General features: G+C 50.6%; 1 protein-coding gene across 3 annotated transcripts in view; it reads right to left on the bottom strand.

Moving 5' to 3' along the window:
• Positions 1-125: 125 nt before the first annotated feature.
• Positions 126-25412, bottom strand: part of INTS3 (integrator complex subunit 3) — a 38410-nt gene continuing 13123 nt past the window's right edge. Inside the window, exons 4-30 of one of the 3 annotated variants that reach the window (XM_020991728.2) lie at positions 23210-23323; positions 22943-23027; positions 21572-21638; positions 18759-18903; positions 18250-18379; positions 16897-16994; positions 15439-15630; positions 14182-14269; positions 13631-13710; positions 13014-13105; positions 12477-12583; positions 11416-11535; positions 9961-10090; positions 9583-9637; positions 9273-9376; positions 8669-8713; positions 8315-8434; positions 7668-7821; positions 6456-6524; positions 5331-5406; positions 4912-5025; positions 4411-4459; positions 2788-2955; positions 2127-2227; positions 1721-1793; positions 1317-1473; positions 126-1155 (exon numbers count right to left, since the gene is read on the bottom strand). In XM_020991728.2, the coding sequence (XP_020847387.1) occupies positions 1078-1155; positions 1317-1473; positions 1721-1793; positions 2127-2227; positions 2788-2955; positions 4411-4459; positions 4912-5025; positions 5331-5406; positions 6456-6524; positions 7668-7821; positions 8315-8434; positions 8669-8713; positions 9273-9376; positions 9583-9637; positions 9961-10090; positions 11416-11535; positions 12477-12583; positions 13014-13105; positions 13631-13710; positions 14182-14269; positions 15439-15630; positions 16897-16994; positions 18250-18379; positions 18759-18903; positions 21572-21638; positions 22943-23027; positions 23210-23323 (2811 nt within the window). In that variant the 3' untranslated portion in view covers positions 126-1077. Of the gene's footprint in view, positions 1156-1316; positions 1474-1720; positions 1794-2126; positions 2228-2787; positions 2956-4410; positions 4460-4911; positions 5026-5330; positions 5407-6455; positions 6525-7667; positions 7822-8314; positions 8435-8668; positions 8714-9272; positions 9377-9582; positions 9638-9960; positions 10091-11415; positions 11536-12476; positions 12584-13013; positions 13106-13630; positions 13711-14181; positions 14270-15438; positions 15631-16896; positions 16995-18249; positions 18380-18758; positions 18904-21571; positions 21639-22942; positions 23028-23209; positions 23324-25412 lie in introns of those variants that run through there. The other 2 variants (XM_020991729.2, XM_020991730.2) reach the window with 2 other exon arrangements.

The raw sequence follows: 25412 nt of genomic DNA, 5'->3' as shown, positions 1-25412 counted from the left end.
TTCGAAAGAGCATGGACCAGAAATCACCTGGTACAGCTGGGATCAGCATCCCTGATAGTACTAAGGGCAGCAGTGCAAGAAACCAGCCGTCTGGCAGAGGCCAGGGGGCAGGTGTGGTCGGCGGCTTTTGTACAAAACAGGTTCCCATTTGTTTTATTGTCATTTAAAAACACCTTTAAAAACACTAATGTCTCTGGCCAAGGGAGCGGGAGGAGGGATAAGAGGAACCAGTGAGGAGAGGGGACCATTCTTCCCCAGTCCTTCCACAGGCTCCTTAGCCCCAGGTGGGGCAACAGACACAGATGCCTCTCGAGTTCTTCGGGCATTTCCACTGGTGGCAGCCTGCCTCACACTGATGGGCTGAAGGCTACTTTCCCAGGGACTGTTAGCTTACCCATGCCCTGAAGCCTATCCCTCAGGCCCCTTCCTCAGGGTTCCCAGGGACCTCGGTGAGAGCTGAGAGCATGGCACCCTCAGGACTCTCCCCCAGCTGACAAAGCCGGGGTGTCTTTAGGGCCAGGACACAGCGTTTGGTGCTCCAGGGCGGCCATATTCACAGAGGAAATACTCATTTCATTCAGACACAAGAGTAGGAAAATCTGCCTGCCTCTAGCACAACATGCTTGAAAAAGAGGAACACTTCAAACTCTCCATTTTGGTCTTCTGTCTTTAGGCAGTCACTTTTTTCTGCTAAAACAGCTTTGCAGGAAGCTGGGGACTCTCTCACAACAGATCATTGATTTGAGTGGATTATGGCCTCAGCAGGGACCCAGGTGTCCATGTGGGAGGGCCAGAAGCCCAGCCTGGAGGCCCTGGGGGGAGATGGGATAGGACAAGGGGTTGCTACTGTCCTGAGGGTAGGGCAGGCTCTGCAGGGAAGCAAGGGGCAGCAGCTGTTTGGGCTGAACTAGATCAAAAGGCTTCCCCCCCTTCCCCCCCAACATGAAAATTGGGGATAGGGCAGCTAAGAACTGACCCCCAAAGCTCCTATTAACCTTTGACTCTTCAGTAGGGGAAAAGGGGGAGGGCAGCCCTAATAAGATCTGGGGGATAGGGGGATGGAAGGGCAGGCAGGCCTCAGTCACTGTCTGAGCCCACTGCAGACGATCCCTTCCTTTTCCTCTTGGTAGGCTTGGGTTTTGTGTCCTCTTCCTCCTGGAAAACAATGCAAAAGAACAGGGGATGGGGAAGAGGGAAGCTTTGTGAGGCTGGACACCAACAACACTGTCCTGTATCCATTCTCGAATGCACGCTCCCAACCCCTTCACCCTGGGCAGAGGCCAATGACCTCGCTGAGCCAGAGTGGGGCATCTCACCGAAGCACTGCTGGAGCCTGACTCCTCCTCTGCGTTGGGGGGCTGTGTAGCATTCTTTCGGCTTCGGGGGCTGGACAGGGCAGCCTTTCGACGGCTCTTGGGAGGCTTGGTAGAAGAGTCTTCATATTCCTCAGCCAAAGAGAAGAGGTCACTGAACCTGGGAGAGAGATGAAGGGCTCAGAACTCCAAGGCTGGGGCGGAGGAGTCTGGGAGGGCTCCAGTCTACGCTGCTCCAACTCATCTGCTCTCATTTACTGCCTCAGTATTCCTCCCCAACCCCTTACCAATTCTTTCCTCCATCATCTCCTTCCCAACTATACTGTCCCCCAGCTAACTGGCAAATTCTCCTGCCCAGCACTCCTTGCACCCATTTATCTTCCCCACCAAAGAGTAAGGAGGCTTACTTCATCTTGTGGGCCTCGTCACAGCTCGCCTGAACATGTTGGAGAGCCTGCAGGATCGGGGTCTGGCTGAAAACTGCAGGGAGTAGACAATGGGGAGAAACAAGAAAGGAGGAACAACTGATCAGAGGCAAACCTGCCGAGACTCAGTCCAGAAGATTCCTTCTGTTCGTGCCAACCCTCCCTTCTCACAAATAGGTCTGAATGCCTGACTTTTCAGGAGGAACACTGCTCTGTCCCAAGACCCAACTTAGAGGTAAAGGGATGGGAATGGTGATGCTGGGGTGAGCTACAGGCAGTGGGGCCTTGTGGACTCTATGGCCCCCAAGGTGAAGCCAGGGAGGAATCCATGGTCCCAGGGGTAAGGGAAGGCTGAGAAGCTGAGGAAAGGTGAAGACAATCAGCATACAGTTCTGTTTGGTGTTAGTCAGATTGAGACGAAGGTTATCCAAATGCTCCAGGATCTGCTCCAGGGTCAGCTGGGCCAGCTTGCTGCTAGAGCTTCTCAAGCTAGGAGATTGACCAGCAATGTGACAGAAAGTTAGTATGTTGTAGGAAGAGACTAGGTGCTGGGGTGACTACACTTCAGGAAGAATCTCTGCCTTAAAACATATAAAAAGGCTTTTTCAGCAGGGAAGTGCCCTGTGGATTCAAAGCCGAGGTCTAACAGGACATCAGGCACCCTTGCGGGGAGGGAGCTGGGCAGCTAAATTCCCAGGTGAAAGGAGCTGCTCTGTATGCCATGTAACTTCAGACCACTAGAGGTCACCCACAAACCAGGATAAGGGTGGTGGTAAAAAAAGGAACTCTCTATAGGCTTCAAAACTGAATTTACAGCTGGAAGAAACTTTGAAGGTCATAGTATGGATGGGGCCTGGGTGCTGATTCTGTTCAGGGCGGTACTGTGTTCGGCACTGACGCAGGGCACGGTCCTACAGTTGAGCCTGGCTGGAGTGAGATTAGGCTAGGGTGTTGGCCTGGGAAAGCTGGGGTTAACAGAGTCTGGGTGGGGAGCTTCTGGAACCCTCCATTAATAACGAGAGGGGGGCAGTCCTCCAAGCTCATCCCACCTCTGCCTCTTTCGGGGGAGGCTGTTGTTCTTGATAAGCAGGGACTTGATATGCTCTGCTAACAGCTCGTCATGTTTGATGCACCAGTGTCTGAGGATGCTGGTGGTAAACTGGTCATCCGGGTGGCAAGGCCGACTCAGAACCATCTTCACCATCTCCTCACTGGGCCTGAGGGAGGCAGGCAGGGGGTGTCACAAGACAATCCCAGGAAGGACTAGTTCATTCCCAAACCTCTGCTCTCTCCTTAGTAATCCTCTCATTCTCCCTTCAAGAGTCATAATACAGGGGAATACACCCTGGACTTGGGAGTCAGAAGCCATGGCTTTGAATCCTGGCTCTTATACTTAACTAACTATATGACTCTGAATCTCAATTTTTCTCATTCATAAAATAGAGGCAATAATTGTGGGATCACAGGATCTTTGAGTTGGAAGGGACCTTTGAGATCATCTAATCCAATCCTTTATTTTACTGGTAAGGAAGACAGATAAGCCTCAGAAAGGTTAAGAACCTTGGTCCTGAGCTCCACAGGCCAAATCTTCTGACTCCAAGTTCATGCTCTCTCCACTATATCATGCCCATGCCCTCCTGGCTCTACCATGTGAAACACACTTTCTCATTCTTATCCCCCTTCAACACTGCTCCTTGGGATCCCCTCTGGGCTTAAAGATTTCTGGGGCTCTGCCTGTGGGAGCAGCCCTGTGCAGCGTTGGGACTCCTAGTCACCATGTGGGAGGAGGAGACAGGGCACAAGAGAGTCTTCTCGAAATGCACAGAACCAGGGAACTACTGATTGGGGCAGGAAGATTAAGGGTAAGATGCCATGTACAGACAGGATCCCCGAGAGCCACCCCCGGGCTCTTACTGCCCACTACACTAAGGAAAGGGGCAGGGGGAGGGGTGGAGAAGAGTAGCCCCGCTCTCCACCTGAGGCCATTTCCTTCAGAACTTTCTGTACCATCTCTTCTCTCTGTGTAGAGGAAAGAGAAGGTGGAAGGAAGGAAGGAAATGCTGATTACAGCTGCTGCCCCCTTTATATGGCTCCTGAGTTGGTGGCCTGAGGCTGTTTAAGAGATGCCTCCATGACCTGAAGGGAGCACCTTGACCAGACAGCAACCCTCCTGCAGGCACAAGGAAGATGCTGGGCATGGGTAGTTGTACAGGTATTTGGGAGGGAGAGAGAGAGGGAGCCCAGGAGGCAGTGATGGAGAATGACACTTCATTCCGACCCTTCTTCCCCTTGGATTAGCCATATGGCAGGGAGACAGAGAGAGGGGAAGCCACCGATGATTAGAACTGCTGTGGCAGCAGGAAACAGGAATGTCCGGTCTCCACCTCCCAGGGCAGCCTCTGGTGAGCAGGGGACTAGAGAAGAGAGGAAACCAGAGTCCCAAGGGAGCTTGCCTGTTTATAAGCCATTTTGGGGGAGGGGAGTAAAAAACAGTCACCCCTAACAGATGGAGGAAGTAAACATGCCAAAAGAACTGAATAGGAACCACCCCCATCACTATTCCCCATAGTATCCCCAAGATAGAGAAGAAAAAAAATTCTCAATCCCTTTTTCCTTGGACAGGTATCCCAGAGATATAGATAGAGAATGTAGTTTGGGGGTAAGAAGCTCACTTCTCTCTCCGGAGCTGAAGCAGCAGGCAGGATAGAGCCTCGGGGTGTTCTGCAGAAAAAAAGTTAGATATTGACAGAACTGGGGACAAGGGAAAGGGTGAATCCATCCACCTCAAACTACGTGTGTCTGATAGCAGTGACTAGGAAAAAGTAGGGGAGATCTTAGAAAGGAAAAAAAAACCCAACCACCTGCTCTACCCCATTCCTTGTTCAAATAAGTCAACTTGGGCTCTTGGGCTCTATTTGGACAGCTGCCCACTGTGTTCCCCCCTCTACCACAATCTAGCCATCCCATTTCTCAGGAAAAGCAAGTCACCTGAAAAGTAAAAGGGGATTTGGAACTGACTGTAGGGGGGAGTGGGGCACTTAAAGGAAAGGAAGTAGCCCCTTCCTGAGCCCCTGAATGTGTCACACAATATCCTAAGCCCTGAGGATGTGTCTAGATCGTACTATTCCCACTCTCTTTTCCTCAGGCTCTAGTTTCTTTACCCCTGTACTCACCCTTATATTTCAGATGCTGCAGAATGGGGATGATGGTCTCCAAGGGGATGTTATGAGCCAAGAAGAGCTGCCAGGCACAGTACTGCTCAAAGGTTTCCCAGTCTAGGCTTTGGACTGGAAAGAGGTAGAAAAGGGTATGTGTGGGGGGGGTTTCTCTTTGGTTACAATCCAGTAAGTGGAAAGACAAAGCTTACAGTCATGTTACACTGACTGCTTGCAGTCCCAAAAACTTTTACTTCCCCAGATCTTCCTACTTTATGGAGTAGAAAGAGAGCTGGTAATGAGCCTAAGGCAGGACCAGGTGCCCTATCCAGCTTCTCTCCACCCCCTTCCCAATATCAAAATACCCACAGGAGGTGCCATCTTGCCCCAACCCAATTCTCTGCTCCCAGAGATAACCGACAGGTATGGTCACTTACTGAGGATGTTGAGGACAGAGTCCTTTCGAAACATGACCAGGTTCCCCATCATCACATGGCACACTAATTCCTGCAGCTGGATAGGTAGGGGTGGGTGTGATGGTAGAGAAAGGGGCAGCGTTAGCATCAGTCTCACTAGGGAGGGGAGGAGGGCAAGCCAGGAGCCCAAAGAGGAGGAGGTACGAATAAGTGGTATATGACAAAACAATCCCAAATATGGTAGAGGAGTATGTTTAGAAAGGTGATCTGGGGAAAGGTGGGGGGTGGGGTGGGGAGAAAGAAGCTATTCCTGAGGGCCCCCTGTTGATATCTTTGTCTTCCTTCCAACAATCACTCTCTTAGAACAGTAGAACTGGGTAGGTAACATCACTGTACCACTGGGCATATGGCTGACAGAAGGAAGAAGGGTCATCCTATAATAATGTAGTCCCCTTGTTTTGGCCTATGACCAGCCAGGTATGGCCACCGACTGAGGATGCTGAAAACAGACTGCTTGTGAAATATGACCCAGAAACAGCTCCATTAATGAGAATGGGGAGCTCAACCTTGGGGAACCCAACTCTTGGAACTATCTATGAGTAATTTGGGTTCATGTCTGGGCCAGTGTAGAAGAGTGCAGTGGTACAGTGTTGGGTAGACAGAAAGGAAGAATGCCCCAGGAGGAGCTAGCTCATAGATGGAGCATTAGTCCACACCTGGAACAGAGTCTAAGTATGCTGGACATCCCATGCCTCCTTGTGACCTTAGGGTGCAGAAAGTGATAAAAGGGACAAGGACTAACTTTCTCCAATCCAACCCCAACTGAGAGAGAGGCGAAACCCTGAAATGGTTCCAACAGTCTTTACTAAGAGAGAGAAGATGGAGATATCAGATGATGCTGAAAGGGGAGAGTGCTACCGAGACTTCCTTGGCCTGGTCCTCACCCCTCCTATTGTCTTTGTTCTCAGTATCCTCGACACAGAAGTCCTCAGCACACCAAGTCTCTATCAGCACTCCCAAAGGGGAGGAGAAAGGCTGCCATGCGTCTATGTGCAGAGGCATGTGTCTGTCGGAACGTGTCTCGAGAACTGGACAGAAGGAAAGCCTAGCATTTCACTCCAAGTAACTCAGGAAAACCATACTTACTTGTGCTGAGTCAATCACAGCCACAATCATGTTAAGGAGCTCCCCACTCCTCAAGGTTTCATCTGGAAACTGGGAAAATGAAGAAAAGAGTCAGTCGGGTGTCCAGAGATGTTCCTTGTCCCATTCTTCATTCTGGTACAAACATATCGGGCACAAATATTCTCAATAATGGCGATCTCATCCTGGGAGATCTCAACCTTTGGAATCACTGTGAGGACACAGAGAGGCCAGGTGGCCAGGGGCATGAGACGTGATGCTATGGGTGTATGGGGTGGGAGACAGAATACCATGACTTGGGGTCTTTCAGTGGAGGTCTAGGGGAAAAAGGAACAGCTATCTCCCTCCTCTAGAAGGAACCACAGTTAGGGGCAGAGAGAATTCCAATTTTGACCCTGTTTCCCCTTCATTTCCAGACCAGGGAAGGAAGGTGGGGAGCAGGGTGGGCAAGGCCTCTTCTAAAGACGTTGGCCTTCTACAGGCCATCTGGAAGAAGGGTGTGATCCATCTGTGCCTCTGGATCCCCCTCCACCCTCTCACTCTTGGCTGGGCTTACTATTCCTCTTGCCGTCCCCACACCCTGTGCCCTTTTCCCTGTTCCAGGGAACTTTCACCAAGAACCAGCATTTTCTCCTATATCCCAGTTCCCCAAGACTCTGTGTGCGTCCAGAGGCTTCCTAGTTTGCTGGGGGCTCTGAGCCAATGGAAATGTGCTGGAAAAATGCAACTCCTACTTCAAGGCTCATAACTCATGGACTGGCAGCTCTGTCCACCCCTGGGGCTGGATGGGATCCAGGGATGAGGCCTAGGACAGGGTCAAAGAAGAAGACTATGCAAACTCATGGTATCACCTGAATCTAGAAAGGCAGCAGGGGAGAAAGGCCAAGAGATGAGAGCCCTGGGCCTGATACTTCTATCACTGGTAACCTAAGACACTACTACCCCCTACTTCCTGTACCTACCGGTAGTAAAGCCAGCTGTAGTGAAATAAGTACGTATGGCACAGATGCCATTTGGGGAGACTGAGGATGGGGATATTTGTGGCACAGCTCTCCGGGGACATAGAGGAGGGGAATGGATCTGGGTGCAGCCCTCTAGGAGAGTAGAGGGATAAGAAATGGGCAGAGAAAAACCAAAAAGAGGACAGCCAAGGGCGTGAAAACCCCAACAGTTCATTCCCCTGAGCTTGCAGGTTCTGGGCCATGGCAGCCGTACCTCTGTGTAGATGGAAGGAGTGAGGTGGCACAGCAGCCTAACATCATCCTCCTGACAGGCCTTCATGTCCATCATCAGGCAGGTGTGAAGGTCACCCAACTGTGTGGCCTGGGCAAATGACTCATAGAGGTTCATCTTCCCTGCAGCCGCTTTACTGTAAAACCAACTGAGACTGAGCCATGTGACCCCTGCCAAAACTCCACCCCAGAATGGCGGCCATTTACGATCCAGCTGGTCAGACAAGTCATCCAACGATGGCCTAGTGCACTTTCCCTCCCCCAAAGCTTCCCCTGGCCCGCTCTCAGTCCCCTCCCGCATTGGTGCCCTTGATCCTCACTGTTCTCATGTCTGTGCCCGGCCTGGAAGCTGCCAAGGGCAGGAAGCGAGCACCCACCCCCTGCATCTTCCTCTGGTTAGTGCCCAGGACAGAGCTCGGAACTGACTGACCAGAGTCAAGAGGACACAGGTCAAAGCTCTTTGGTCTTCTAGCCTCCTCCCCTTCACCTGCCCCACCATCCCATTCTAGGGCACGGCAGGGGAGAAAGTAAGACAAATAACAGGCATCTGGACTACGGGGGAAGTGGGGGTAAAGCCCCTTCAGGTGAATCCTTCACCTCTTCCCCCTCCACACACACACACACACACACCTGGCTCTCAGGTAGTAGAGCAGGTGGTAGCCAATCTTGGGCTGTTTCTGGTAGAGCTCAGACAGGAGATCCAGGAGCAGAGAGAAGCTGCTGTTGTCCTCCTGCATCTGGCACAAGTTCCTGGTGGGAAGGGGAGGGAGGTCTGTGGTGAGTGACCCTTACAGGGGATCTCCCGGGAGGTATTCTTCAGGGGAACATGGCAAGTCCCTTCTGTCCCATTTCTCCATCCCTCCCCACAAGGATCTCCTCACTCCAGTACTAAGGCAAGAGCCCACCTGGCAAAGAAGTGTTGTGGTGGAGTAAGAGAACTTCAGAGATGGCAGACAGGAGGGTCCCTAAGAACTGCAAACTTACCTAAATATTAGGTAAAGGGGCTTCCCCACGGATTCTTCCAAAGACCTAGAATGATGGGATTAGGGGTCAGAGAAGGGGTGGGGAGTAAAGGAGGATTAGAATGTCCCACTTGCCCCTCCCCCAAACTAGGTTCAGCAGACTGTGAGGAAATTTTACCAGAGACCAGGTTTCTGGTCCCACTTCTCTTTTCTCCTGGAATCTCACTCAACAGGATTCAAAATCTCCTGGGGAAGGGAGGAGAGGGGAGGGGGGAGCACTTCCCATCATGTGTCACAGCCCTTCAAAGCAAAGATACCAACCCCCCTCCAGGGTGGGAGTCAAAGGCAGAACTACTGAAGTCAAGCTCAAATGGCTGTTTTGGCCTCACCCAACAAAAATCAGGGCTCAGGAAGAACGGAATGAAATTTTGGCGTGTTTCTCCCTAAACACTATGCTGAGCGCTTGATGTTAATGCTTTTCGATTAACAAATTAGATGCACGACCAACACATTTTCCTCCCAATTGTACAGTGTGAATGCTTCTGGTAAGAGGTTCAGAGGTTCAAATGCCTCCGTATACCCACAGGGGGAAGGAATGCTGCTTAAGGGCTGGCTGGCTGACTTACTCCTCAGTGACCTCCTCAGGCAGCACCTCTCCTCGGAAGTGGGCCTTGAAGAGCTCCTGGAGGCAGGAGGCCAGCACAGACAGCTGCTCTGAGTCAAAGTCTTCCTGAGGGAGAAACGAGGGAAGGCGTCACGTCACCACAGACACAAGCCACCTCCCGCCCACTCCACAGCCTTAGAATGATGCTAGAGGCCACTGACTCCAAAGAAGGGGGTGAAGGAACAGAGGAATATCCTGCGTAGAGGATGGGCTGTGGGAGGCCTGCTAGGTAAGAGGGGCCTGCGCTCACCCCAGGGATGGGAACTACTTACCTCCAGGACTTGGTCCACGATTTCCTGCATGACTTCACATTGGGCCTCTGTGTCACTATAGTTCAGAAATAATAGGAAACCCCAGGGACATGAGAGACAGAGGGAAGGGCCACACAGAGAAGTGCATATGCACAGATACACACAGAAGCCAAAATAGCTTTCTATGCAGAAGCTGGGGCACGAGGGCTGGGGTGAGGGAGACACATGCCCCACAGTCTCCTTCAGTCCAGCATCAATAATAAAGGGTTCCTTCTCTGAAGAAACTTCATACAATGGACCAGTGACTGAGATCCTTAACTCCCAAATACCACTGTCCACCATGACACACACACACCCCTGGGCTGAAAGCCCACCCCCCAAGCTGCCTCCCAGGCTGACCTCCCCTTCTGCAGGAGGAGTACTTTGTCCTTCAGAGACTCATCCAACTGATCCAGGTAAGGGGTGATGTCAATCGGTTCCTCTACTACTGTCTCCTTGATGGGGTGGAAGCGAAATTCTCTCTTCTTGCCTGGTGGGGGGAAAAGTCAGCTCCTATCCTTTAAGAACCTAAGTACTAACCACAAAGGGAGAAGGGAAATCCCAGAGACAACCACCTCCTGACTTCTATCCTGCCCATTACCTGTCCTCAGCTTAAACCCTAATCTTTTGTGATTGTCCGAGTGTTTGTAGATGATCTCCCTTCTCCAGGCCATTCCCCAAACAAGTCTGACTGGGTCACTCTCCTGCTCAAGAGGCACCAGTGGCTCCCTCTAGCCTCCAGTTTGGCTTTTAACCCCAAAGCCACCCTTCTGGTCTCACTGCACATTCCTCTCCTCACACATCACACTCTGGCCAAATTGCCTTCTTGCTGGTCCTCACAAGTCACTTTCCATCTGGGTCTCTGCCCTGGAATGAAGCCTATCCTTTCATCTGGTAGAATCCCTAGTTTCCTTTAAAGCTCCCATCAACCCCCTTCAAGATGCCTGTTCTGACGTCCCTCCTCCCCACCCCTCTGCTGATACCCTCTCCCCAGAATGTACTGTGCATCTGTTCTGTACTTCGTTTTCAATGCTCCAATAGAATGTAAACCACTTGAGGTCAGGCTGCTCTCTCTTTTGTGATTGTCCGAGTGTTTGTAGATGATCTCCCTTCTCCAGGCCATTCCCCAAACAAGTCTGACTGGGTCACTCTCCTGCTCAAGAAGCACCAGTGGCTCCCTCTAGCCTCCAGTTTGGCTTTTAACCCCAAAGCCACCCTTCTGGTCTCACTGCACATTCCTCTCCTCACACATCACACTCTGGCCAAATTGCCTTCTTGCTGGTCCTCACAAGTCACTTTCCATCTGGGTCTCTGCCCTGGAATGAAGCCTATCCTTTCATCTGGTAGAATCCCTAGTTTCCTTTAAAGCTCCCATCAACCCCCTTCAAGATGCCTGTTCTGACGTCCCTCCTCCCCACCCCTCTGCTGATACCCTCTCCCCAGAATGTACTGTGCATCTGTTCTGTACTTCGTTTTCAATGCTCCAATAGAATGTAAACCACTTGAGGTCAGGCTGCTCTCTCTTTTTGTGTCTGTATGCCCAGCTCCCAGTACATAGGAGGTGCTGAAAATAAACCTTTAGAAAGGGGTCTGAACTCTCTGCCTGGGGGTTCTGCCTCCTCTAAACTTCCTGGGTGGGAACCAGGTCTCCTCTTTCTGCTGCATCTCTCCACAGGGCCCAGCACTCTTGCCACCGTGGGCTCTTAGGCAGGAGCATGAACTCTTCGTAAGAATGGTGATGGAAGAGGAGAGGCAGCAGGGTTGCTCCCAATGACTAGTCTCTTATGAAGAAGAGCAGAAATCACTCATTCCCACCTTTGTTATTGAGGTCCTCCTCGTCATCGCTGAAGGCCGCTTCAGCATTGTCATAGCAGTTGTCATCTTTGTCTGACATGTGATTATCCATCTCCATGGAAATCGGCTCTTCGATTTTAACTTGGGGGTGGGAAACAAAAAGTACCTCAAGAGTCTTTAAGGCACTCTGGGGACCGTAATGGGCCCCCTGCCCTCCACAACTCAGCAAGGTCAGTAGATGGGATGGCCTGTTCTGATCAAATCGGTTGCAATTCTACTTGACAGACTACTTTATTTTATTGATCTCATCAGGGCCCACAGGCAGACAACACAAGTCAAAGTGGGTGACAAGAGATTTTGCCAGGAAAAAGGCAAGCATGAAACATGATACTTAGGTGTCCAGCTCAGGTTTGGCCAGGTGACTCTTAAGAGTAAGGTGGTAAGGGGGGCAGCTAGGTGACATAGTGGACAGAGCACCGGCCCTGGAGTCAGGAGGACCTAAGCTCAAATCTGCCCTCAGACACATAACATTCACTAGGTGTGTGACTCTGGGCAAGTCACTTAACCCCAATTACCTCACCAAAATGCAAAAGCAAAAAAAAAAAAGAGTAAGAAGGCAGGAAGCATGAAATAGATGAGAGACAGAATGGGCACACTTCCTTAGTGCATGCCTTCACTCAAAAAGACGAGGGGCAGAGAGAACATGACCTCTGATCAAGTCTGAGATAATGCAGACCTTTACATGAGGTTGCCCTTCTCCTAGGGTCAGGGAGGAAGGGAAAACAGGCAAAACCAAGCAGACACTGACACACTTTAAGCCTTAATGAGGGAAAATGTGCACACACAGTGGACAGAGGTTCAACAAGGAAAAGACAATGGGATACAGAAACAAAGTAAACAGAAAGGTGGACAGAGAAGGGGGGAAAGAAAGATGAATGGAAGAAGAATGATGAAGATATGGGCAAAGAACCCAATCAAAACAGAAAGCAGACTATCTCTAGAAGAAAAATCTTGATAATCTGGCTCCCCCCTTTTTCTGGGGAGGGGGAGGCGGAGAGAATGCCTGCAGGGGATGGCCATACCTTCCACAGGTGGGGAGGGTGAGCTGCAAAACTCAGGAAACTTCTCTCTCAACATAGCACGAAGCTCCTTATCCAGCTTAGGGTTATCAAACAGGGGAGCCAAGTGCCTGATGGGACAGAAGTGAAGACTAGCAGATCAAGATGGTTCTTTCTCCACCCTCCCCAAAAAACAAACAAACAAAAACATTCCCAAACCACACATTAAACTGTCAAGATAAAACAAAGTCCGTCTAGAACTTGGTGGCAATGACTACAACCCAGGGGATCTAGACTTTGGCCCAAGGGGGTGCACCCTGATAACCAGAGAAGGAGAGGGGAGAAGGCAAAGGGCCCAGCAGCGGAAAGGAGGAAACCCTCCACTGTCTACACTGCTACGGGGTGGTGCAAGACGGCTGCAGCAGGAACATCAGGGCTCTGGCAGCAAGAGCATGTCCTCAGTCTGCCCACAGTGTGATTCCATCGTGCTGGTGACCCGAACTAGAGAAGAGCAACTGCCCTCCCCATACCAACTCCCAATTCTGTCACCAAGTCTCTTACGCCAGGACCCGCTTCTCCACAATGTGATTGAGAGAAGAGAAGACACCCTGTCGGACATGGCCTTCCAGTGGGGGATAGAAGTTGGGAATGATCTAGTTGAAAGAATAGAGGGGAAAGAACTTAAGCATATGACTGTCACGGATCCTTTTCCAATTCTGCCCTATGCCCCCAAGAGAATGGGACAGAGGACCCAGGATTCCCTGTGTTTTAGGGGCAGTTCTTGCTGGTCCAGATTTCACAAGTTCTGACTTCCAGGATTATTGGGGAATATGGCTGTGGGAAGCAGAGGAAGCTTCTGGTCCAGCTGCCAGTCAGTAAGCAGCCAGAATGGGGAAGCTCCCATTTAGAAGCAATGTGGGGTGGACCTGCCAAAGGAGCTCTGCCCTCAGCCTCTTCAACCCGGGGCTGAGAAAAGCCAACTGGGAAGCTAGCAACATGAGGACATTTGTTTGAGGAGTTCACGTTTGGGGAGAGGGCTCATTCATCCTGGGAAGAAAACTCCAGAGCCCATCCTTGTCCGAGAGCTAAGGGCACCCTGGGAGAGAAAGGATCAGAAAGGTGAGAATGTTCTTTCTCTCTCTCACAGAATGGGGAAGAATGGAGAATGCCTTCCTTACCCGGCACATGAAGTCCAGGAGTGTGGCAGTGATGGCTGGGTGGGGCTTCATGGAGTGATGCATGACCAGAATGGCTGGTTCTAGAGTCACGGGGAAGAAAAGGATCCCAATCCCACAGCCCCCAGTCAGTGCCTGCTGCTCTCTCCCCGAGAAGAGACAGCAATAAATTTCTCAAACTAATGCCCACCATCAGAGGAACTGAAGTTTGACAAATCCAGGTCCCAAGATACCCCCAGTTCCTCAAACTTCACCCTGGTTCCCTCCCCCTCTTCCTAGCATATGAATTGAGATGGGGTGGGATGGGAGCAGGAAAGTTTTTTTTGGCTCAATGTTTTTCCTCTTTACTCTCCCTACCTAGGACTGAGGTCCAAGGCTGTTTTGGAGAGATGGAGGAGGGAGGAAGGCAAGGTATGACAATTCACCTGGACCAAAGGCATTCACAATGGGTCAAGGGAGAGTTGATAAGGGACAAAGAACTGCAACTGTTCTTCGATAAGCTGTCTGTTCTCCTCCCCAACCCCCAATGCATGCTAAGATAACACGGCACATACCTATGTTCATGATGCTGTCCTTGTCTGGACTAAAGAAGAGCCAGTCGTAAAAAAGAGCCAGTTTGGCATTGGAGGCTGCAACATTGGACTGGAGGAGAGAATGGGGGGAGCCTGACTCCCTCTTCTCCCCACCTCCAGTAAGTAACAGGATGTCCAGGATAAGGGGCCAGATCCCGTGACATGAGGAAATAGAAGAGAGCCCCTGCATATGTGTGTGGACAAGGACACACCTGGGCACGAGTAGTAATGCATGGGTGTCTGCGGACCTACTGTCCTTGGGATCTCGATGCCTCAGGGAGCTGAGTACCAAAGATCCTTCACCAAGCCCAGTGGCAAGCTCACCCTGGCCCCTGATTGTCCAGCAGAGCTTCAGCAGGGAAAGGAGGGGCAGCTGGACCTCAGAGCTCCCCCCAGGGCTGTGTGCACACTCTGTGCTTCCTTCAGTGGATTCTCCCAGTCACGTTCTACATCTCCAAGCCTCCTGCTCCCAAGGGGGGGGGGGGCTATTTTGGGGGAAGGCTTGACCAAGAGAAGTGACCACTCCCAAGAAAGAAGTGGGGAGGTCTTGTCAAAAAGGGTCAGTGTGGTTGGGAGAGAAGCAATAAGATCAGCATGATCCTATCCTCATAGCAAGAGACTCAGGGAGGAAGCTGGGAAGGAGGTGACCCCCATCAGGGACACCCTGTGCTTGGGGAGAGGAAAGCAGAGGATGACAGGTGCTAAGGCTCTGGAGTCTGGAGAAGGTGATTTCTATATCGGATACAGGAAGAAGCCTTAGCAAACAAGCACAAAGTAAACCAGGGAACTCCAACTACTAAAAAAATCCTCAGCAGGGACTGTGGGATAATGACCGAAGGGGAAGCTGGGACATTCTACTCCCAAAGGTATCTGAAAAGGAGGAAGGCTAGCAAATGTTCAGAGTGACAGAGGGTATAAAACCTGGGTATAAAAAACTGAGGGATCAGAGACAGAGGAAGGAACAACAGGCTGACAGAGACAACCTAAGAAATAACGTGGGACAGGGTCAAAGGACGAGGAGGAAGAATCTGGGGGGGATTGCAGAGAAGTAGGTTACAACTAGGAGACAGGGTGTGAAGAAAACCATCAGACAGAGGAAGGGTCAGAGGAACCAAGACTGCCATATGACGCTTCAAATGCCACAGGATACTTTGGCCAATAAGCCGAGGACCCTGGGACACTACCCGTCACCGACCCTGGCCATCCTGTACCAATCCCAGCCCCCTCCACGCTCCTCACCGTGCATGTGGTCAGGAGCCAGCCAATGATAGCCCAACGAGGCAAAATATCTGAGCTGAGCACTTCGTTGGATGGGTGTACCACACCGCAGATGTAGCGAATCAGATCACAGCGCAGGGACTGACTGTCTGGGGTGGACAGATACTGCCGCTGGAACCAATCCTGGTATCGCTTCTGTTGGCCAAACCGTACCTAGGGAGGGAGAAGAGGAAACTGGGCTAAGGATGGGCAGACCGAGTCAGGAGATGCTCAGGGCCTGCTCCAAATTTTCAGCTTTTACAACTTTTTAATTCATCAAACTGTTATTGAAATCTTTCTTCCTTTTGAGACTAATGAGTTATACCTTGAAGGGTTCTCTAGTTTCACTAGCTTCACACATCCATGATTTCATTTGATCCTCCCCAGCAACGTAGGAGGTAGACAGGGTTTGAGTCCTATCTCTGTCCCTGTGGTGTGACTGGAAATACCAGATGAAGATCAAGTGAGGGGGAACACTTGGGAGGGAGGTTAGAACACTGTCTTCAAGCAGCTATAGGACTGCCATAGGCAGTTCTGCTGGGCCCCAGGGGAAAAGAACCAGGGGCTTTAATGAGGAAGACTTGGGAGGGGCAGCCCCAGCAGGGACTCCTGTTCAGGCAGGAGCTGGCCTGAGTGGGCCCTGAAATGCCTTCCAATTCAGACTTTGTGGCTGATTTTGGGAGAGTGACAGAACTTTTCTGGGCCTCGGTTCTCTCATCTGTAAAATGAGGATAAGAGAATTTGCACTATCTACCTCCTATGATGCTGCGGAGGATCAAGTGAAATCACGGATGTGTGAAGCTGTGCAATTATAAAGTGCTCTAGAATCATCAGTGCTTATTACACTGTCCCTGAGGCATCCACTTAACATTTGGCTGTCTTTTCTTTATAACTTCTGCTTCTCCTTTGTCACAAAGGTCACTTTCTTTGATTTGCCTGTGTCAACACTGGACCAAGGGGTCCCAGGGCGCATGTCCAACATTAGCCAAGATTTCTTCTTATTCTGTGTTGAATACAGCGCTGTCTGGGTGAGGATGTACAATGTTCAAATATCTGTGGCATCCTCCAAGTGATGGGTAAACCCATCAATCATCCCTGTACCACCCCCAACACCTTATACCCTAAATGGTACACAAAACCCGAAAAGTTCTGTCTTCTTCTTGCTCCTAGCTGCAGGGGAAAAGGGTCCCCAAAAAGAAAGTAGAATGGAGGAAGGGAAGGAAAAATAGGTCTGTGGATGGCTTCAATCACTGGGACTGGCTACATTTCTGTGGAATTCCTCTTGAGAATTTACAATCATTCAGGCAATCCAAAAGGCCCTCTTCCCCCCTCTAGCCAGGACCCCTGTGCCTGGAATTCCAGGCCATGTCGGACCCTGACGGCTGCCTCATAGAAGAGGGCGGGAAGGGCCAGGGCCTCTTCCAGAACAGTTCAAAGTACCCGGGATGTCATGAAGAGGAGTTTGGTCTCCATGTCCGGGGTGAGGCGGCAAGCCAGGAACTTTCTGGATGTTCTTGACTGGAGGAGCTGTAGGACACCTGCACCAAGAGAAGCAAACACATATGTGAGGGCCAAAGGGAACGGAAGGAAAACTGGTTTGTCTGGGCCAGGGCTCCAAAGCAAGAAGACTTGCTGTTAAGGAAGATCTGGGCTAGAGAAGGGACCGAGTGGGCACTCTGTGCTCCCTTCAAAGGATACTCCTCCTGTCACTAAGCGAACGCTGTCTTTGGATGAAGCAAAGTCAGCACATTCCACAGGGCCAAGCAAAGCGTCAACTCCAAGTGAAAAGAATGGAGTGTGGGGGGTGGAGGAGGGAGGTCAGGAACCTGTATTTGGGGGGAGCTTGATCAACATCTACATATCACCACGCACTGGAAGGAAACTTCCCCAAACACATAGTAGCACTTTCTCTCTTCACCTTTTCTGTAGCCCAATCTGAGGCCTTGTGGGGAGGTCAGATCAGACAACTCCATCTCTCCTGTTGGAGGGTCAGCTCCCAGTGCAGGTCTAACAGCACCGGACATTTAGGATTAAGGATTTATTTGGCCTGTACTGGTGCTCCTGTCTCTTACGATTTCCTAGGTCTCAGAATGCTGGCTTAATATTAGATAGGGGAGAAGGAAATTATCAACTGAAGTCCAAGCCCTATTTGGCTTTTTCTATTGCTCAGGGAGTAAGCTGGGACCCTGGAGACTGGAAGGGGAAGGGGACAAGGTCAGGTCCATGCCTGATCTGGGAGAAGCAAATAAGAGTCTCTTCCTTCCCCCAAAGAGACTGCTGGGCAGGCTGGGCCCCTGGGACTGGTGACAACATTGCTGAAAGTGAGGGGGCCTCCTCCCCCTGAAGGCCTTGCCAAGACAAGCCCCTCCACTGACTCAGCCTCACGTGCTGCCCTCCAAACTCCCCTGCCGGCCAGAGAAGGAATCTGGGAACAAGCCAGCAGCTCACCACCCGAGCCAAAGACTTGCTGGGAAAGTAGTAATCACAGTTCTCTGCCCTACCTTTTTCCCTTGACAAAATTAGCAACCAGTACCTCCAGAGCCTTGGATTAGGAAGAGTGTCACTCCCTGATCTCCCTCTTCCCCATCCATGTGAGTTGTTCTCCCTTTTTTGGGGCTCTACAACTTGGCTGGGCTTCAGCAGAGACTTGCTTGTTCTGAGTTGCTCAGCTGCCTCTCAGGGTTCTTCCACCCATCAGCTTCACTGCTTCTCTACCCCAACTTCTCTATTCTCACTGATGGGTTCCTCAACCTCTCCATCTTTCCCTGAGAGAGTGTCCCAGTTGCTATTTACCTGTGAACTGGGGGCTCAAGGCTTGAGGGTTATGGACAATATCTTTCCATAGCAGCTCAAACTCTGGTATCCTAGCAACGTTCTGCAGGAGGCGCACCAGGTCCCGGCCAATCATGAAGCAGTCCATGAACTTGGGGGAAAGGGAAAAGAGGGTGGGGGAGAGAACACAGATTGTTTACCTGCTAGAGGGAAGAAGGAACAGCGTGTTCTAGGGAGGGAAAGAGGAGGGGAGGGTAGTAAAGTTGGGTGATTTCTGCTGGCCCCTGGATCTCAGTTTCTGAACTCTTCTATGGAAGAGAGCTGGGGTTGAGATTGAGGCTCAGAGGTCTTTGGCTATGGAAAAGTTCTTCCCAGCTTTTGCTTAGGACAGACTCCCCATTAAACATACCCTGATGGTGCCAACGCCCTCTCCCTTTTCCCTGTAGATGGGGTAAGGGCTAGGGGGAGAGGAGGTGTGGGTCTGCCTCTGTGTGCAGAGACCTTTCCTTGGGCTGGCGGCTCTCTCTTACCCGCTCCCGAAGCAGTGAGATGCAGAAATCCACCTCCTTTTGCCGAAGAGCCTGAAGCTGGGCTGTGCTATGGTGGTCTACAATGAGCCTCAGGTAGGTGTACACCGCCATGGCAATAAGAATGCTGCTCTTCAGCACCCACTCTCTGCAGGGAGGCAAGAAGGCAGGGAGGACAATGGCACTTCTGCCCGGTCCAGATCTGCCCATACTCCTGGATACTGTTCGAGTATGGCAGGTTTGCTTCTAAGATGTTCCCCTGAATCAGCACTGCCAGGCATTTTCACAACTCCCTATACACAGTGACCAGGGCTTCCTAACTCATTCTGTCTGGTACCCAATGAAGAGAAGTGCTGGATGAAAACCAGGTCTCCTTAGCCTGTAACTATTACAGTTGATTATATATTGCTTTCTAAGTTGTTTTTATGCCTCCCAAACTAGATTACAAGTTTCTCAAGGACCAAGAATGCGTCTCCTCTTCTCCCCTCCATTACATTTTTCTAGTCAGGTCCTCTATCCATGGCTAATATTGTTGCTGAGGGTAAGAATGGAGGCACCTGAGATATGAGTGTGGGGCAGGATAGAGTAACAGTCCCTTCAGGGGGATCTGAGCTATACAAGGTGCTCCTGTCATTCTTTCCACAGAGTATCAAGCCTGAAGGCTCAGATACCTCCCCTACTCTGCTTGGGGTTAGGCTACTCTGATGCTTAGAAGCTTAAAAGCAGAAAGAATCCAGAGTAAAGTAGTTCAGGGTGAAACAAAGACACTGTTAAGCCCATTTAGAGATCCCCACCTGATTCCCTTCATAACTCTGTGGCTAAAATAAACCACTACTAGGACAAGCTACAGTAGCCACTGGGCCCCTTGGCTGTGTCCCTTGTTCCTGCAACATACCATACCAGTCTGGTGCCCCCATCCATCATCTCTGTGTCGAGCAGTGCTTGCTCTAAATCATAAAGGCCACCGATCCCATCCCCCAAACAATGAGTGAATCACTTGCCCTAAATCATCAGCTGAAAAGAGGAACATGATCTTGGTGGCCAAGCCCCACTTTCCCAGGAGTCAGGGCATTTCCCTGGGGAGAAGGGGTGATGAAAGACTTGGCTGTTTGCTGGTATACTGAGGAGAGTTGGGAGAAAGGGAGGACAGAGAGGCCACAAAGACCATTTTAAGGTCCTTTTAACTCCTATTAACTGCTCACTGAAGACTCTCAGGGTGGGACCTTGGCTCCTGACTCTTAAATCCCGATACAAGAAAATGTAAAAAGATCTAGTGACCCTGTCAGAAAACAGGACAAAGAGGAATTTAATCCAGTTAAGCAACATCCTGACAGCAGAGAAATATATTGGAACCGCTTCCTGAAGAAGAATATAAGCAGCAGCAAATGACATCAGAGTAACTGCTCCTCATAACTGTCACCTTTGACACCATAGCCTCAACAAGTCTTGGAAGGGAAACAGAGAGGGTGAAAATGCTGGAAGATGGTCTGATGTTTTTATGTCTGCTCTGTGGACACAATTAATTTAATAATTAATAATTAATCAATCAATTAATAATTAATTTAAGGGCCAAGGCCACCAAAGAGGAAAGTCTACTAGACCAGAACCCAAGACACCAACAGCCACCACACAGAAGGGGAGAGGAGAGACCCAGACAAGAGTGAGGCTCAAGAGAGAACCTGCCAGAGTCTCCAGCACCCAGGGCTCCTCTCAGCAGCCCAAGGTGCCCGCTGCACCAAGTCTGGGCACTAGGTGGCACTGCACCGCAGGCTGAGACAGGCAGCCATGCCTAGGAAGAACCTGTTGACTGTTAGAGAAGCTGCTTAAAGTCTCCCTGTTAATGAGCTCCCAGCATTACTGCAGGAGCCTCAGGGAGAATGGACCCGCAAAGAAAGGCGGATTTAAAAGGCATCTGTCTTTCCAGTTTCCACCTTTTAGTCTTTCGCTATCATGGCTTCCACACACAGCTCAGGAAGCTGACCTCTGACCCCAGGACTTGAGATGGGTGTATAAATAAAAGGGGTCAGCAACAGGGTCAAACACCCATATTTCTGGCCCTCCACTCTCGTGGGAGAAAAGCAATGGCCAGAAAGCCCTGAGTGCTCCTGGGCCTCCTCCTGACAAGGTCTTCACTAAATCCTTTGGGATCTGGACCCTTTCAAACAAGCACAAGAAAAGGGACTAGACAGAGAAGCAAACTCCTACTACCAACACAAGTCAGCACCTTCTTTGTGACTTATAGTCATCAAGGGTGGCCTAAAGCACCGACAGGGTAGGTGACCTGCCCTGGTCACAGAGACGGTCTCCCTGGCGCTTTATCTGCTACTCCATGGCAGCTTTACAAACAGTCCTGCAAAAACAGCTTTTGTCTCTGGGCAGGTGAAGGGGCTCAGACAGGGGCTCTCTTTTATTCCCTAACTATGACCATGGGACCGACAGCCGAGGTGGAAAGCAGGCTCGATACCTGCCAGGCCTTTGGCTGGCACCCAGCTGAACTCCCTCCCCCTCCCACCTAAAGACAAACATTCCAAGGAGGTCTGGATCAAAAATAAACCCTTATCAGATTAAACTGATTTTCTCTGGGCTTAGGGGTATTTTGGCAAGGACGCTGCTCCCTTGGACCCTGCTGCTAGCCCCATCAATTACCACCCTTCATACCCAGAACGCTTCTTGCTCTCTCCTTTCCCTCTAGCTCATCTTAATCTTAAATGTTTCTACCTCCTCAGCCTCTTCAGTTACGGAAGCTACAAGATCTCCCTGCTCGTGCCCAGCACCACACCCAGCGTGCAGCCCACCCCCCTCAGGCCAGACCCTACCTCTGCTCTGTCAGGATCTCCAGAACACTTTCCGCCAGCCAAATGTTTTTTGCAGTCACATCTCCACCTGACCCCAAAGGAGGGAGAAAATGGAGAATCAGAATAGGACCAAACATTGAGACTATGCTAAAGTGATCTCCTTCACCTCTTCCTCTGGATCCCAGAATCCCCATCCTACAACTTCCTTCCCGAGAGCTAGAATTAAGATGCTCTGTTCTCCTGGTACTCTGACTAGCCCTCGACTATCAACCAAGGAGGGATGTGGACTTCCCTGGAAGCCACAGACTTTCCTATTCAGCACAGAATGGAATGAACTGGGGGGTTTGAAAAGGATCCAGGAGCTAGGGACTGGGTGAGGGTGGAGGTGAACAGGTCGGCTCATACACAAACAGGACAGCAGAGGTAGTTTGTTCCAGCTGCAGATGTCCCAAGGCCTGCGTTCAGCCTCGCCACAGGCTATGATGTGTCTCTTTCTGTCATGGTTTCTAATGTCCCTTCCAGTTGGTACTCACTTCCATTTCTTGGGGCAGGATGAGAATGCAGAAAAGCCAAGCTAAAATCTTGAGGCTGACATGGGCAGATTGAGGGTCCCAAGAAAGGAAATGGTGCCAGGAGATAGGACACTATCACAATGATATCACAGGGCAACCCTCTCCCCCAAGAAAAATATTCAATGTTAAAAAAGTTTTTTGCTGATACAAGTTATAGTACCCAGAAAACACCCAAAGTATCCATCACGCATCAGAAAAGCCTGCATGGGAAGCCCATTAAGTCAAAATGGGAAAACGACAGGATCATCTACAAGTGTCCCTTTACACAGCTGGCCTGCATGCATCCTAGGGGATCTGGGTGAATGGCAAAGGCAGACCTTTCCAATCACAGTGCCTACGTGGTTTGCTGGGACAGATGGCACAGATGCTGACAATATCTAAACCTAAATGTCAAGGTCTGCTTTGTGCCATGGAGACATGGTGTGTCCCTTTGCTGGCCGGCCCCCATCAGACGTCACAACTGGTAGGCAGAAGGGACAGGAATACGAGGGTGGAGTTTGGCTAGCGGTGGGAATACTGAGAGCATGATCATCATTCTCCAGCTCTCCCTATTTTCCTGGTCTTGGCTACCAAGAAACCCTGGGGTAATGGTTGACTCGAGTGGACAAGAAGTCTCCTTTTGGGCCCCAAACAGGGTAGAGGAAGGGAAACTGAGGCAGAAGTAGAAGCTCCCCTGAGATTTTAAACCAACCCCTTATTGTTATCTAGTTCCAAACAGATGCCTGTAATCAGGCTAATGATTCCTCAATCATTCCCACTTCCTCACTTTCCTGAACTTCTCCCACCCTCTCTTTCTCCTTCCAGTTCCCCACAGACTCACCTGCAATCTGCTTCATGAATGTCATGCAAACACCATCAGCTCCTAGAACCCCACTTTTCACCAATTCCCGGACCAACCACACCAACTACAAGAAAAATAAAACGATCACCGCAAGGTGAAACCTGAAAAGATGAGAACAAGGCTGATCTTGAGGCACATCAGCACGCAGGCGCACTGACGCAAGGGCTCTCAACTCCTTCCCCAGGTCCCTCCAAAGGCCCCTCTCACCTCTCTCTTTCTGCCGTTCCCCCTCCCCCTCCGTCTCACCTGGGTACGGCAGGTATCCTGCAGCTTCAAATACTTCTCCATAAGGATCTGATTGATCTTGTTGAGGACGATGTTCATGCCATCCCGACTAACTAGGGCCAAATCTCGGTAACACTGTGAAGTGAGGGACAGGGTGAAGGGTGGTGTAGGGGATCAGACAAGCAGAGGGCAAGCCCTTCATCATCCACAGCCGCCCCAACTCTCCAAAAGGTGCCCATCCCAGAGTTTTCCTTTTGTGCTTATTCCCTGCTTTTTCATATAGGGTAGCAGATGGGAGCCACTGGCTTAATGAGGTTCTACTGGAGAAGGGGACATGAACTAGCCACTAAGAAGGCAGGAAAGCTTGCCACATTGAACTCATTTCTGCCCCTCGCCTATCTTTTCAGGAAGTGCTGCACTGCTTGAGGCTGGGTGGTGAGCAAAGCCAGGAAGGGGCCACCTGCTTTTCATCTGCTACTCAAAGGTCACAGCGGAACCGTATGATGCTCTGGGCACAAACAACAAGATTCTAATGAAGATTTCTAGAACTGAGCCAACTTGGCCAAATACATAAGGTTCTGGGAGACGGACAGAGACAGGGGCCACTGGGACAGGAGACAGAGCATCATCCCCGTGTTAGTGATATGATCAATGTTTAACTACTGGTCTTTGGGGGAAAAGATCCCAGAATAGCCCACTACTTAACCACTAGAGAGGGGAGCATGCCAGTGTCAGACCCTCTCTTGGCTATAATCTCCAGAGGGGGTGTGTCACTGCTCCCGGGGCTCTATATTCATCATCTCATCTGTGCTACCTGTAGAAACGCTCAGCAGAGAACCTCCTGTACAGGGCTGGGGCTCCTCGCCTTCTAAGCGGCATAGAAAGAGTAAGAAAGAGATGGCTCTGTTTTTTGTCAGTAGGCCAGTAGGAGGTACGCTCACTGGTGGATACAACACCAGTTTCCCAGCTAGTCGAAGAAAGGCTACCAAGATTAGGCAGGGAAGGAAAAGAAGGTGCTGGCAACGTGTGTTGGCAGGAGTGGGGTTGAGGGGTGGAGGAGAGGGTACATAGAAAAGGGAAGAGTATTTGAACGCATTTTTAGCCACCATAGTTTCTCTGCTACATGCCCTCCCCACCATCTCAGAGGAAACTGGAGGCCCAGCAATTAACTCCCTCCTATTGTTCTAGTCCTTTGTCCCTCATCCCTGTCACCGCTGATCTGAGCAAACATCAAATACCTGGGGATCCCCAGATTTCTGTCTGTCCCTGAGCCTTGCCTCAGCTACTCAGAGTAAATCACAAATGAACTGAGCAGATACCAGACACTCAGACACCCTTAAACTTCTTCTGTATCATGACCCCTTCCCACACTAAGTCTGATTTTTCCTTACCCATGTGTAAAAGAGGAGAATGGGGAGTTTATGGCTGCAAACGAGGCAACAAAGAGGTGTTAAAGGGCAAGACGAGGCAGCTGCTGCCAACCTACAAATATCTGAGGAGCCATCTCAGCACTACGTGCCACAAGCAAGGCAGCGAACATGTGAGGAGGCTGAGACAGGGCAGGCAGCACCCTGGCTGGAGACAGAGATGCAGCCCTGTTTTATCCAACTAAGAGTAAAAACCTATTTTCAGTTGATACTGAACACAAAGCATACTCAAGCCAGAGAGGCGGATGTCAAGGGTGGGAGATAGCTTCTTCTCAGGGGTTTCAAAGGACAGATTCATGCTGCCCTGAGCATTCTGCCTCAGCAGAAAGTACAGGCTTCTATACTTTCAACTATAACCACTGGTACCAAATGGCAACTGGCTAGGATGACCGTCCCACTCTTCATGCTGTTAGTCACCCTGACAATCTGTGTGCCAGGCTTATCAGGTGGCCTGGGAGAGAAGCAGATGAAGGAAAACTTTGGGTAAGGTGAGGAGTAGGCAGGCAAAATGGAGGAAGAACAGGGAGCTTGAAGAGAATGGTGCCGGGGGCATGAAGAGTATAGGTGTGACTGACACAAAGGACGAGTTTGGCCCTGTGCCCTGACAGTTCCAGACAAGACACAAGAAGCTGTCCCACTGGGACAGATGCTAGCCTCTACTCAATGCCCAAGAGTCCCCCGAGAAGCCCTGCTACCTTAGAGATGCCTTCATCAAACTCTAGCACCAGCAGAGAATCTCAGGAGATAGCTGGACACCACCCCCTCTATCAACATCCTAAATCCTAGCAACATCTACC

The sequence above is a fragment of the Phascolarctos cinereus genome, unplaced genomic scaffold (genome assembly GCF_003287225.1).
Source record: "Phascolarctos cinereus isolate Bilbo 61053 unplaced genomic scaffold, phaCin_HiC Scaffold_5;HRSCAF=322, whole genome shotgun sequence".
Taxonomy (NCBI): domain Eukaryota; kingdom Metazoa; phylum Chordata; class Mammalia; order Diprotodontia; family Phascolarctidae; genus Phascolarctos; species Phascolarctos cinereus.
This window is presented reverse-complemented; position numbering and strand designations above follow the sequence as displayed.